Raw genomic sequence first — 14,276 nt, 5'->3', positions numbered from 1 at the left:
CCTTAGAAATAGAACAAGACCCTTTAGGTAAGTATTGAGAATAATTTTCGAATTTAAAATTATTATTTTTCAGTTTAAATATTGATTTTTCTTATGATACCTATATCATATGAAATAAGAGTTAAAATCTAGACAAAATATTCTTGAAATATCTACACCCATTCATAAAATATAGATAGCATCAACAAATTTTGAAAGGTTTTTAACCCCTATGCCTTTAATGCTTTACATTATACATGCAATGCAGAACTATACATGTAAAAATTAGTTCATGGAAAAATATTAAATAAATAATTTTCTAATATTAAATTGAAAACTCTATAAAATAAAAAGTGGAATGAGCAATATCGAACATAGTGAACCAATTATAATATAACCAACATTCGTTTTTTACATTGATACAAAATATAGCAGCCATGGATGAAACAAGTTTTTTTTTGTTTTTTTGAATTTCCAACATTTTTTTCCTGTTCTTAATACAAAATGTGCAAAAATTATGACCAGCAGTCATTTCAATAGCAAAAACAATATAGAAAGAAAAGAAACCAAAAACGTATGATACAACCATTGCTCACTTGTGTATATGCTATAAAACTACATGTGCAAGGTGTATTGTTTTATCCTTTGTTTCAATTACAAAAGAAAAATGGGATGACAAGAATTATATTCCCAGTAATGATCTAATTAATTCCGAGACGACAGATCGGATTACGTTTGATGAGGCTAAGATCGACCTGTAATAACGATGGCACTTTCATGAGTAAATTCCATCTGAAAAGAACCACTACATGGAAAGAAGAAAACATGTTGGCATATGTATTAGTACCTTATGTCCGAACAGATCCCTAATGTTATCAACCCCGTAGAGTATCATAGTCGGCCTACATCGTTGTGAACAAATAAGAAATATCAAGATATAGTTAAAGTTTTGCTCTGAAGAATTTCGAAAAGATGACATTTTTTTTGATAAGATTTGAAGGTCTCTTTAAAAACCTCCTTCTTGATTAATGGAGCTTGTAAAGAAGCTTCTTAATCATCGGAAGGAGGAAAAGAGTGTCTTATAATTTCATTGAAGAAAATAAGAATTACAACCTTGGAAAGAAAAATCCAAGTAGAACCCTTACAACAATTCTTGAGCCTTAAAACCGAACTATAGAAGTCAACAACATAATAATCAACCTATACCAGCCTTTGCTAGAGCATCGGCATCCATATTAGCTGTCCTTGCAATCCATCTAACAACCCCCCGACAGTTTTAAGACACTCAACAATATCTCTAACAATGAAACCATAAACAGCTGGACATGAGACAACCTTATTGATCCAGTCTACTGCAACTCTGCTATCACTCTCTATGATCAACCTATCTTTAACCCTCCCTAGGACAGAGGTAAAGAAAGAGATACCCCTTTGGATAGCTTTAAGTTCCTTCAATGTTGGAGGTCCAGAACCATCCGGTTCCTGAAAAGAACCAAGGATTGCACCAGAATGATCCCTCATAAGACCACCCAGACCTGATTTTTCCCAATCACAACTAATTGCTGCATCCACATTCAACTTGATGAAACCCGTAGGGGGAGGTAACCAAGGGGTTATGGAAGACTTCAAGAAATTGTAGGACGAGTAAGAATCCCCTATAGAAGGATCAGAGATTAAGGAGTCCTTAGGAATAGAAACATCCTTATTCTTTGCTAAATACCAAGAGGCCAACCTAACTCTTGTTAAGAAGAATAATTCAGTCTGATCGAGCTTCCCCCCTTCAAAAACTATGTAATTCCTGAATTTCCAGATTGTCCAAATAACAGCCCCAGGAATGAAAGTCCAAATTACCGAATTAGATTTCAACTCATCCCAAGCAAGAAGAAATTTTTTTGCTTCTGCAGAAAACACAGAACTAAATCTCCAAAAATTTAGAAATTTATTCCACAAAGACCACGCAACCGAACAGGAGAAGAATAGATGCGAAGAAGATTCTTCAACCATTTTACAAAGAGGGCATAAGCCATCCTCAAACTCCTCTTTTAACCAATTCGGATTTAACTGCAATTTTTTGAAGCACAATTTGCCAAACTAAAGTTTCAACTCTAGGGGGAACCAATCCTCTCCAAACAATCTTGTTCCAGAAATGAGACTCTTCTGAAATTGAAGCACAACTCTTAACACAAGAACCGACTGTATAAACCCCATCCCCACTGCCTTTCCAAATCAATCCATCGCTAGAATCAATAGATAGAGAGAAGGAAGAAATGATGCTCACTAAATTGCACCATTGTTCAAGCTCCCAATCGTTTAAATTTCTTCGAACTTTAACATCCCAAATCCAGCCCGAAGAAAGAAATTCCCCAAACTCACAAAGTTTACCGAATTTATTAGTTGACAGTGAAAACAGTCTAGGAAATAGAATCTGAAACGGAAAATCAGCAGCCCAGCCAAAATCGAACATGCTTACCATTTCCGACATAAAACTTGCACAAACTATGGAACTTACAACCAAATGAGTCTTGTTTGAAATGGTTATTAACCACTGATCTCCACAACCAGGAGGATTGAGAAGGAATCTTGCTGTCAAACAATAATATAGAAAAGTCAATGTTGTATTTGCTACAAATAAAATTCCTCCAAACAGAATTTCTCTCATTTGCAAACCTCCAAGACCATTTCCCTAGCAATGCTCTGTTCATAGAAATCAGATTCCGAACTCCCAAGCCTCCCTCAGTCTTTGATTTGCAGACATCATCCCATTTAACCCAGTGTATCTTCTTAATACCATTGCCCCCTCCCCATAAAAAATTAAACATAATAGAATTGAGAGCCTTGAGGATAGAAGCTGGAATCTTGAAGATAGACAAAAAATACGTAGGTAGTGAGGACAGAACGGATTTGATCAAAACCAATCTCCCTGCTAAAGAAAGAGTAGCAGCCTTCCAACCTGCTAATTTAGAGTGAAAATTATGTACCACTGGTTCCCAGATAACAGAGGAATTCCTAGTAGCACCTAGAGGGAGGCCTAGATAATTAGATGGGAAGTTTCCCACCAAACAACCGATAGAATCTGCCCAAGTTTTAACCTCCTGTTGGGATATATTAATCCCGAAGAGTCTGCTTTTCTTAAGGTTTAATTGCAGCCCTGACATAACCTCAAATACTCTAAGCACCCTCTTCACATTCATAATTTGAGTCTTCGAAGCTCCACAGAAAATAATTAAGTCATCCGCAAACTGCAAGTGTGAAAGATTAAAAGACCCCTCCTCCTTGCCAACTGTCAAACCAGCAAATAAACCCTCCGAAACAGCTCTTCGGATTAAAAGATTCAATAATTCCCCCACTAGGTTAAAAAGTAAAGGCGAGAGTGAACATCCCTATCTAAGGCCCTTGGCCATTGGAAACTCCTCGGATGGAACCCCATTAACTAACACTGAGATTGAAGCTGTAGAAACACATCTCCTAATCCAACTTATCCATGTGAAACCGAAACCCATTTTTTCCATCACCTTAAACAAAATAGGCCAGTCAACCGTATCGTATGCCTTTTTGAAATCAACTTTAAACACACAACCCTTTAGCCCTTTCTTCCTCCAATAATCAATACCCTCGTTAGCAATGAGTGAGCAGTCCAAAATTTGTCGACCGGGAATAAAAGCGAATTGAGTCGGGCTTATAAGATCTCCTATACAACTTCTAAGCCTCCTTGAAAGACACTTGGATAATATCTTATACACTCCTACTAGGCTTATAGGTCTATAATCATCAAGACTTCCAATGTTAGATTCCTTAGGAATAAGGGTAATAAAAGTATGGTTAATACCATGTTCCCATTCTTTCCCCACAAAAAATCTGTGAAAAAACTGCATAATATTCCCCTTAAGAACAGACCAAAACCTTTTAAAAAAACCCAAGTTCAATCCGTCGGGCCCCGGAACTTTATTGCTATCACAAGACTTTAGAGTTTCCCAAACCTCCTCCTCGGAAAATTCCTTCTCTAAAAGCATATTCTGTTCGAAAGAAATTCTGGGAAAAACCAAACCAATATCTTTAACTTCTAAAGTAGACCGATCATTATAAATTTTGAAAAAATGATCTTTGACCTTGGCCTTGATAACAGTTGGATCGTGAGTAGTATTCCCATCAACAATTAAAGCATTCAGAGCATTTCGTTTCCTCCTAACTGAAGCACAAGTATGAAAGAATCTTGGGTTTCGGTCCCCATCATTAAGCCACTTCTTCCTAGAATTTTGAAGCCAAATCTGCTCCTCAATTCTGTGAAGTCTTCATAACTCTGCTCTACAAACACTAAGCTCTTTAGCAATCCCCTGAACAGAGCTGTTATTCAGCTGCTGGGCGTCCTCCTCAAGCTTCTGAATTTTCTTTTCCAAATCTGATATTGCTACTCCCGGAAATTGATTCTTCTTCCCTGACCATTTCTTGATGGCAGCTTTAGAGTTCTTCAAAATACTTAAGATCCCACCTTTTCTCCCAGTCTTCTTACAGTCTGTAATAGAATGTCTGACCATATCCTCAAAGCCGTCTTCCTCCATCAGATAATTAAAGAGTCTAAACGGTCTTTTCCCCCAATCAATACCTTCATCTTTCAATAAAATAACATTGTGATCTGAAATGGATTTAGGAATAAGAGACTGAGAAATCTCAGGAAAAGTAGCTAAAAATTGACCATCCACCAAGAATCTGTCCAATCTAACAAAAGTTGGATCATCTTGGTTATTACACCAAGTGAACCTTCCCCCATTCAAAGGCAGATTAATTAAACCTAAAGACTGAATAAACTGAGAGAAAATCCTCATAGAGAACCTATTATGTGCTTTACCCACCTTCTCATCTTCACACAAGTAAACATTAAAATCTCCTCCAACACAAACCGGCAGATTCTGTCCAGAAATGAACACACCGAGTTCTTCAAAAAAACTCTCTTTTTCTTCCTCCACTGAAGGCCCATAAACATTAATGAGGACACTTCTGAATTGATGCAACCTAAATTTCCCTACAACAGCAATGAATCTTCTGTTAATGCAGTGATTTTCCATCTCAAACACATTGTCATCCCAACAACATAATAAGCCCCCTGAAGAACCAATAGCTGGAGATTCAATAACACTCTGAAAAGTATTCAGTCAATTCCTTCTCAGAAAAGACCTTTGAACCTTCTCTACTTTAGTTTCTTGTAACCAAAGAAAAGAAGGATATGAGCTAGAGACCAATCTCTGGACTGCTTTCTGTTTTTCTCTTTTCCCCAAGCCCCTAACATTCCATGAAATTATTGCTAATTTGTCTTTCATTAAAATTTCTTGAAAACCTGACTTCCCCACTATGGCAACTCAACTGGCCAAATTCAAGCCCTGTTCTAATTTAATTATTTTGTCCAGAAAAGCTTCCTTCCCCTGAGTAAAAGAGACCCCCAAAATCTAACTCACTTGCCATGTGGCTACTGCTTCATCTAAAAGCTCTGAGAATTCTGTAGAAGAGGCTGTAAAAATATTAACATGTTCTAGAGCTTCTCTTACCAATGATCTTCTTGCCCTTCTTTTGCAAAGTCCTGATTTGGAATTAATCAAATGACTGTCCGTAACACAACCCTCTGGCTCTCCATCGAGACTACTAATCCCAGCTTTCTCTACTAAATTTGTCTCCTCTCTGCCTGGAGAATTAAGCTCTGCTGCTATAGAAATCTTTTGTATTGGCGTGCAGACCTGATCACAAACTTTCTTTTGAACTGGAACAACCTCTGTAACATTAATTTCCTTATGAATCTCCCCATGCCAATGTTTTCTCTCCCTCCTTCTATAAACTTTGTTGTAACTGGCCATTCTCCTTCTCTGTAGAGGCTCACTTTTTGTGGATAGCGAGCTTCTATGCACCACCATCGCTTTATTTCTTAACTGGCTCTTCAAACAATTCGAGTTAGGAACTATCAGCGAAAAATTAGGATCAAGAACCTCAATATCTACACTGGCAGACGAAGCTGAAATGCAACTGGTCCCTTTATTCTTGTTTTTAACACTGCTAGCCTCTATAATTCCCCTGTTTTTAACCAGTTTACCAAACTTGTTAATTGTATATCCTGGCCCAGAAGGAAAAAACTTTGAAGCCTCCGATCCAGTCAGCTCATTGTCAACAGATAGGGCCTCCGGCCCATTAGCCGAAATATTTGAATTTCTGATGCCCAAACCTGCAAACTCACCTACTATGGTATTCCCACCATTCTGAACACCTGACAACCCTCTTTTAATGCCTTTCCCATGTTTAGAAAGTCTTGGAAAGTGCATTTCCCCATCAGACTGTGCTGTGCCGAAAGAAACACCATCATCATTCCACAAGTCAACCTTCTGTCTGAACATCTCTGCTGATTTGACTGAACTTTCCTCATATTCGGACTTCTCCCTGACTCTACCTTCCTCAGACCCCAACTCGCCATATTGTTTCCCATCTGCACCGATCACCGGAAAAAATTTGAAAAAAGGATTTGCATCTTCCCAGTCCGCTCCAACTTTGATCTTAATCCGATACGATCTGCCATAGGATCCAAAATTAGTGAATTCTGGAACATCGAAAGGACTTGCAACTCGCAAAAGAATCCTCAGAGACGAGAGATCCTCCCTGTTCTTAGTGGACTCATGGATTTCTACCATACTTCCCTATCTCCCAGCAGCTCGTTCCAAGAAGGATTCATCCCAACATAACAGAGGAACCCCACTTAACTCAAACTGACAATAAGCCATTGGAACACCTTCTTCATTCAGTAAAGGTGCTAATCTATCAAAACAAAAGTTTATTACATCTCTCTTCTTTGTCCATGCCTCCATCATCTCTTCGAGAGATTTGAAAATGATAACACAGGAATTACGGACATAACCCCAACCAACAATCTAAACTTCGTAACCATTAGTAATGAAGAACTCCTGAACTGACTTAATATCTAAAGAGAGCTTAAAAAATCCCTGTTAAAGATCTTTTGACCCAGTTCCGATTCTCAGAGGGAATATGCATTTCCATAACATTCTTCAATGCTTTCTCCCTTTGATTCCCAACAGAATGTGTCTCCCTATACCCCAAGGTATTGTTCCTCATATCCTCAGTCACTAAAGCCTCTTTGTACGATCTGTCATCCCTAACACTCCTATTTCAACTTTGAAGGACCTGCTGTAAACGAAACTGGACCCAACTGAACTGGACTATTCTTGGCCACATTCCTTGGACGAACTTCATTGTATTTTGCAACACCAACTGAAATCCTTCTCCCATCTATCAGTGAATCATTTAACATATCAATTGCTCTCCTCAAACCAGATTCCCTCTCAAACTGAACAAAACGCTTGGTCCTATTTATTCAACAATGCTGCTAGGAAAATCTATATTTAATTTTGAACCTTCTTCGGAAAAAGGACTAATGTTACCTTTCAAGCGAAAGACCCCAAGCAATGACACGAACATCCTCAGGGAATCCCATTGGAAGCAGCATTTCAGGTCTGAACATGCCGGAATTTCCGATTTCCACCCATTTCTTCAAGCCTTCATGATAACTGATAAAAACAAAAATAATCTATCAAATCTATGTTTACCGAACAAGTAATAAACTCGTTCAGAGAAGTATGTGATACATCACCTGAATATCTCCATGCTAGGTTCAGTATATGGGTTGTAAGCAGGCTTGAAACGCAACTTGGACATTCCTGAAAGAGATCATAGAGAAAGTATTCACTTTAATTGCATTACTCACAGTTTCACCATCGCTGCCATTCCTAAGACAGTTCTTGTAGCAGATAAACCAACCGATAAACCTTATGATGCTGAAGTGTAAAAAACAAAACGCTTGGTCCTATTTATTCAACAATGCTGCTAGGAAACTCTATTTGCTGTAGAATGATTATGATGATCATTACCTAGTCGCGAGAAAAAGTCATTCAGAACACCGATCAAATCACCAAGAGTAAGCCCGCGATCACAAACTAAACCTAAAGCAAAAGAGAATTTCCATATGTTCAGTGAGTCATTAGATGCGTTCCAAATAAAGACATTAATCAGACTATTAGTGCAAATGATATTGGTCCCAACTTGGAACCAGTTAACATAATCAGAAGCTGGACTTGAGTAAACAAAACTAGTGCATGCAAACAGCTTATAAATACCTTCAATCTGATGGAACTCTGCAAGATGAGTTCGGTCCACAGATTCATTTCTGAACACACGATCTATAGAGAAATATCTTTTGGAGGCAAAAGGTTGCTGAAGATGAAATCATAAAGCATATAAGCATTAAAACTCAAAGGTACTAGTTAATAATGATGCAACCAACCTCAGCAACAAGTCAACAACTAGGGGTGTTCGCGGTCGGTTTGGATCAGTTTTTGGCTAAAAATTTATCCGATCCGAAAGTATAAATGTTTGCGGTTTGGATCGGTTTGGATGTTTCAAAAAAATGTGGTTCTGTGTTATTCGAACTGAATTCAAGTGTATGGAAGCGTATCTCTTTTATGCACTCATCGCCAGCTTTGAAATACAATGAATCTTGTATTATATGTAGTATTATTATCTTAAACTGTCCCAGAACATTCCATTAAATCCTAGGTACGTTAATGTTTGTGTTTGCTGTGAACTCTCAAAACCAAACCAATTCTATGAAATCCCAGGTTTTCCATATTTTTTCAAGCAATGATACAATCTCAAAGTTCATATAACTTGCAAACTAAACAACAAGATGACATGAACCCATATCAGAGCTTAGTATGAGAAAGAAGAAAGATGTAATTTTTTATAAAGAAAAAACAAAACCTGAACCTGAGTAAAATGTCAAACTAAAATTAGTGATGGAACAAGTAATGAATGAAATCTATACACAAACATTTCAAAAAAAAAAAACATGAAAAGATGAGCTGACAATGGAATGCATAGGTTGGCAACAGTTGCAGAAAGGTAAGAGGATTAAAAAACTACCTGATCTCATCAAGCTCGTTCCAAGTTGAGAAAATAGTTAACTGGAATCTGAGCTACACTCCATTTCGATGTTAACTTTCCATAATAAATATATATATATATATAGTAGTTTTGTTAAAAATATAGCAAGTTATTGGTTTGACTCGGTGGTTAAAGATTTCAAAATTGGGCTAGGGTTTAAGATTTTTGGCCAGGAACTTGAAACGGTGCCATTCATTGTAAGAGATATCGGTTCGGTTCGGATCGGTTCCGGATTTCCAAACTGAAACCGAACCGAACTGATCGTTTTTTTTTTTAAAAACACACTAAATCGGTTTCGGTTTTTTTCAGTTATCGGTTTTTTGGATCGGTTTTCGGTTTTTTTTCATCGGATTGGATTTGAACACCCCTACCAACAACTACTAACTATTAAGACAGCATAAAAGAATGTGTGAACTAAAATTAAGCAGTATACACAAGTTAAAAAAAATTAAAAGTTTTCGTGGAAAACTTAAAGAGAAAGGGCTTTTGAATTCAGGAAAAACAGCCAGTTGAAGGTTGTTTCTAATCACAGATATGTATGAAGATAAATGAAGACTATCAAACCTTTGCAAGAGCATAAAGCATTCTAGTAGAGACAGCAGTCGTATGAGTACGCAGCAGGTTTTTGTTTGCTTCCTCTCTTTTCCAGTCGTACATATATCTTTTGGAACATGAATACACATATCAATCAATTAACCGATTTCATGGTTATGAAATATGAAGGTAAAAGTACCCCAAAAAAATGAAAAAGAAAATTTCATACCCCTGGAGCCATAACCACCAGATTCATGAACACGCTTCACCAACTCAACATAATCTTCAGGCAGTTCCCTTGTAGTGGATGGAGCTGCAGATATATGCTCCAAGTAAGTGACCAAACACAAAGAGAGTAGAAAAGTCATCTGATGGTTCGTTTGGTCAATTGAAACATACCTTCCAGAAAGAATGTGTCATGTGAATCACGTGCTGGGTGTTGTTGTGGCTGGAACAATGCATCAAAGTTCCAGAAGCTATAAGTGGAAACAGATATACGAAACCAACTTTAGCACAAACTTATTCTGGTCCGACATGAAGAGAAGAATTATAGGATTTGAGGTTCCTTCTAATAAGTTTTTTTAAGGAAACTAGAGGTATGCATATGTTCTTTTCTCAAGTTTCATTAACATGTATGTATTATTGCTTTCTCAAAGAAGCTCAGCATACAAAAGAAAAAGCTGGCCATATCAACTACCTGCTTTCAACGAAATTGTTTGTTGGCATCTCCTCAAAACTGCAGACAGCACAAAATGAAAATATGTATTAATATCAAGGCTTCAAAGTTGAAAAACCCAATCCAGAAAAAACAATCTCAAACTCACAGAGAAAAGAAAAGCTGTAACTGAACTTGATATTAAAGAAACAACAACAACAATAATAACACGGCACAATTTGTGGTGATGCTTAGTAGCATGCTTTTGCTCATCATAAAACATAAAAAAATCAAGGCCAGGAAGTGAGTGTTCTATATGCACTACGAGTTGATGTCCATCAGTAATTCTCACAGCACCAACATATGAATATGAAATAAGATTTGTACGAGTAAGATTTGTTAGCTCAAAACTCACCCCATTTGAAGAAATATATTCTTCAATTGTTGTTTCACCTGAATATAAAATAAGGCACAAATATGTTAACTCCACAACAAACAAGCAGGTACCCAAGTAATCAAAAGTTACAGATTCAATAAAATAAAAGGCACGGTAAAACAACTTTGGAAGAGAACCATTTGCATTATATCGTGCATAAAATATGATTTTCACACATTGAAATATAGGTTCCACAAAGAATAACCGCAATGTCTAACTCAGACTAAAAAGAAAGGCAGTTTATTTATCCTCACAAAATGTAGTCTCTTCCACCCATTTTTATGGCAGATAAGAAACATAAACCTTTATCAATTATTTAGTTGCAACTTGCAAATGATTACAAGACTACAATGTTCATAAAACTAAATATATTTAACAGGACGATATTCTCATTTGTATTTTTAAAGGTTCCGCATTTGCCCAAAGCTAAACAAAGTTGATAAATATACAGACATATCCTTGCCTTGAGCAATGGATGAAGATGGCCAGCTTCAGCAGGCGGTCCTTTAGCATTGAAGTTATACTCTTTGAACTCCAATTCCTTCCAGTCAGCCCTAAAAGAAAGTAACCATGTATAAATATTGGTTCAATAACATCCCTCCGGAGCAAAGGACAATAGCTAAATAATAAGACAAAAAAAGTAAGGGATTCAACTTCATCAACAAAATTCTAACTTCACAAGCATATTTATCACTTCTATGAGATACCTCTGTAGATTCTCTCGAGTCAGATCAGTAGCTACTTTCTTTCTTTTAGGGGCATAGTTAGGCCCTTTTCTCACTGAGTAACCTTTCCATATCCTAAAACAAGATGTAATTGGGACACTATCAGTAATGTGAACAAAATACACAAACACTGAATGAAAATTGAAAAAGAATGGAGCAAGGGACTAGATGATCACTGTGCAACAATAAGCTTCCTTGCTTTAAGCGAATTAACATCATCTTTGCCAATTTCCTGGAGTAAAAGAAACCAACTTTAATCACTGAATTGACAGGAATAAGAAATATTTCATACAATAAGCTTAAAGCAAAACAGATAGAGACTGGTAACTTATTAAAATGGTGACATACCTCTCCATTTTTTACTCTAATAAGCAAATCCTTGACCATGTCTTCAACATGTGGAACCTAAAACAAGGCAAAAACTGCACTGATAAATAACATATTCACATAAAAACATGAGCAGATTCATGAACATTAACCATCAAAACTATTACTTTTCTCGAAACTTGCTTTCCCATATCGACCCATTTGTTTTTCCCAGCTTGTGAGCACCCAATTTTGAAAACTGAAGGCTCGAGCTTTTTCTGCAACAAATGAAAGAGCTTGGAAACCATAGATCCAAACAAAAAGTTAAAAAAATTAGCAACACTGACCTGCAACTCATCTTTAGAAATTGAACCTTCTGGAGGGATGGCTAAGAATAGTTGAACTTCAGGGGAGCCTTCGGCAGCATATTTCTTGCCTTCGTCAGTGAGAACCCAGTTTTCTCTTTTGATGTCTTGAGCGTCGATGTAGCGGAAACCGTGGAGGCTCTTGATGACATTGACGACGTCGTTATGGTGGAGGCCGTGTTGGGCGGCGAGTTGTCCTGAATCTGTGATCTCTTCGGCGGTCGCCAAGTAACCCAGTATTGCATCTTCCGCCATTGCTGCTGCCAAACGCTGAATCCGTGTGCGTTGCGTCTAGCTTGAACAATTTTTTAGGGTAAAAAATGGCAGTAGGCAATAGCTGTGGGCTTCACTCTGGGCTCTTTCTCTGGTTTCCAAATGGGTTATAAATTATAATTGTGGTTTAGATCGGTATAGTTTGATTAAATATTTGGGTATACTACATTTTATGTACCTCAATTATTATTTTTATTCCATTTTAGTCACTCAACTATTTTTTTAAAAGAAAATATCAGATTTAGTTACAAGCCTAGGGATGAATCCTAAACCTGACTTTTAAAATTAAACTGACATAAGTTTTTTTACCACATCAATTGTGGGATTGGATATAAAAATTATTAAGAAAACTAGAAAAATAATTTTAGAAAAAGAAACATGATTTAATATATTTCTTAAAATATTAATGTTGTCGTAACCGTCTTTCGGTTGGGCCCGAAATTGGGTTAGGAAAAATAATTTTAGAAAAAGAGACATGAAATAATTGGATTAGGAGTCGCCACCGATCATTTATTTAAAAGTAAATAGGTTGACCGAATACATTATTTCTTACCTGACCTGCGTCTTACCAGTGATATGTCGGATTCGGGAGTCGGTTACAGTCAAGGAAGGGTTAGCACCCTTGAACTGCCCTTTCGGTACTATGTAATTTCCAGTTGTCTTTAGTTAAGAAAAATATAACTTTAAATTAAAAGGTAAAATAGCGATCTGAATTACTTACCTTGGATTTCTTTGAAAATATCCTCAAAAAGCTACAAAAAGTGTTAGATAAAAAGGTGAAAATAAATAAAATAAAGAACAACAATCGAAATAAAGAAAAACAAAATGAAATAAAAAACATAAAGAAAAAAATAATAAAAAAAAGTAAAAATAGAAAGAAGAAAAAAATAATATGAAGTAAATGGGGACAATCTATGTACGAAAAAAATAATAATAATAAAATAGCAAAATACAATAAAATGAACATCAAAGAAATAAAAGTAAAGATAAAGATAAAGAGAAAAATAATAATAGGAAAGTAAAAAAATGAAATTAGACACAAATGAATAAGTAATATATATATATATATATATATATATATATATATATATATATATATATATATATATATATATATAAAAAAATCAAATAATTAAAATATATAAAATAATAGACATATAAAAAAATATTAAATATATATATATATACACTTATATAAGATGATAAAATATAATAAAAATATACATATATATATATAAATAATATAAAATATTTAAATAAGTAAGAATAAGAGAGAAATTTGAAATCAGAGGGCCAAATTCGAAAGAAAAGTGGGTTTAAAATCGGATTAGGAATCAAATTGAGCTTTCAAAAAAATCGTGAGGATCAAAAGCATAGTTTCCCCTTCTTAAACGAAAATGCACGGATCTAATAACCCGTGGTCGGGTCGCGGGTCGGTATTCGGGCTGAGTATTTAAGCCAACCATTGTTTTAAGATTTTCATTTCTCTCCTTCAAACCACATGAGCCCCTCACCTGTTTCAAAATTCTCTCTCGGTGTTCTTCAAAAACGAAGAATGCCAGCCCTCGTTTCCAGAATCTGACCGTTGGCCTCCCCCCGTGCCGCCTCGTCGTCGCCGTTCATTGGCGGCAAAATTTTTATTTTTTATTTTTTTCAAAAATCCTAAAAGCTCTTTCCACCCTCTTTTTTAAAAATCAAAACTTTTTTAAAAAAACGAACGCCTCGGGGCTAGATCTGGGTTCGAAATCTCGAAACCCTTCCCCTTTGATCATCGGCGTAACCCACTCTTGGACTATTTGAGGTCGCACGAAGGCAAAGCAAAAGGAAAGAAACGACATGCAGGGTAAAAGAAATATTCACCTTTTATTTCTCTTCGAATCTGGTTACAAAGTAAAACTTCGAATCTGTTGTGTCTCTCTTGATCTATCGTAGTGTATTGCGTGTATGTGTCCCATTCGTGTTCTAATTACATGGCTTTATAGTAATAACCTAGGCTAATTTTAGAGTTTTAATCCGAG

At 36.2% G+C, this 14,276-nt stretch overlaps 1 protein-coding gene across 1 annotated transcript; it reads right to left on the bottom strand.

Annotated features, from left to right (window-relative positions):
- Positions 1-549: 549 nt before the first annotated feature.
- Positions 550-12,286, bottom strand: LOC120197263 (phenylalanine--tRNA ligase alpha subunit, cytoplasmic-like). The gene is made up of 17 exons (XM_039198853.1): positions 11,968-12,286; positions 11,809-11,898; positions 11,663-11,719; positions 11,491-11,546; positions 11,297-11,389; positions 11,053-11,143; positions 10,569-10,606; positions 10,196-10,234; positions 9,898-9,974; positions 9,728-9,811; positions 9,529-9,626; positions 8,139-8,235; positions 7,893-7,964; positions 7,616-7,682; positions 7,407-7,532; positions 827-881; positions 550-734 (listed from the first exon to the last, which is right to left on the bottom strand). Exons 1-17 carry the CDS (start codon positions 12,238-12,240, stop codon positions 681-683), a joined length of 1,467 nt encoding a protein of 488 aa, XP_039054784.1. The 5' UTR covers positions 12,241-12,286; the 3' UTR covers positions 550-680.
- Between the last annotated feature and the right edge of the window lie 1,990 nt (positions 12,287-14,276).

The sequence above is a fragment of the Hibiscus syriacus genome, unplaced genomic scaffold (assembly GCF_006381635.1).
Source record: "Hibiscus syriacus cultivar Baekdansim isolate YM2019G1 unplaced genomic scaffold, ASM638163v2 tig00117048_pilon, whole genome shotgun sequence".
Taxonomy (NCBI): domain Eukaryota; kingdom Viridiplantae; phylum Streptophyta; class Magnoliopsida; order Malvales; family Malvaceae; genus Hibiscus; species Hibiscus syriacus.
The sequence above is the reverse complement of the archived record's forward strand: the minus strand, read 5'-3'. Positions and strand labels throughout refer to the sequence as shown.

What these genes read in the sequence shown, in the direction of transcription:
- LOC120197263 (XM_039198853.1), bottom strand. Translation starts at nt 12,240, where the DNA reads ATGGCGGAAGATGCAATACTGGGTTACTTGGCGACCGCCGAAGAGATC. An exon ending in TGACACATTCTTTCTGGAAG is followed by an intron (nt 9,812 to 9,897) that starts GTATGTTTCAAT and finishes ATATATCTGCAG; the next exon opens with CTCCATCCACTACAAGGGAA. An exon ending in GGGATCTGTTCGGACATAAG is followed by an intron (nt 735 to 826) that starts GTACTAATACAT and finishes TCGTTATTACAG; the next exon opens with GTCGATCTTAGCCTCATCAA.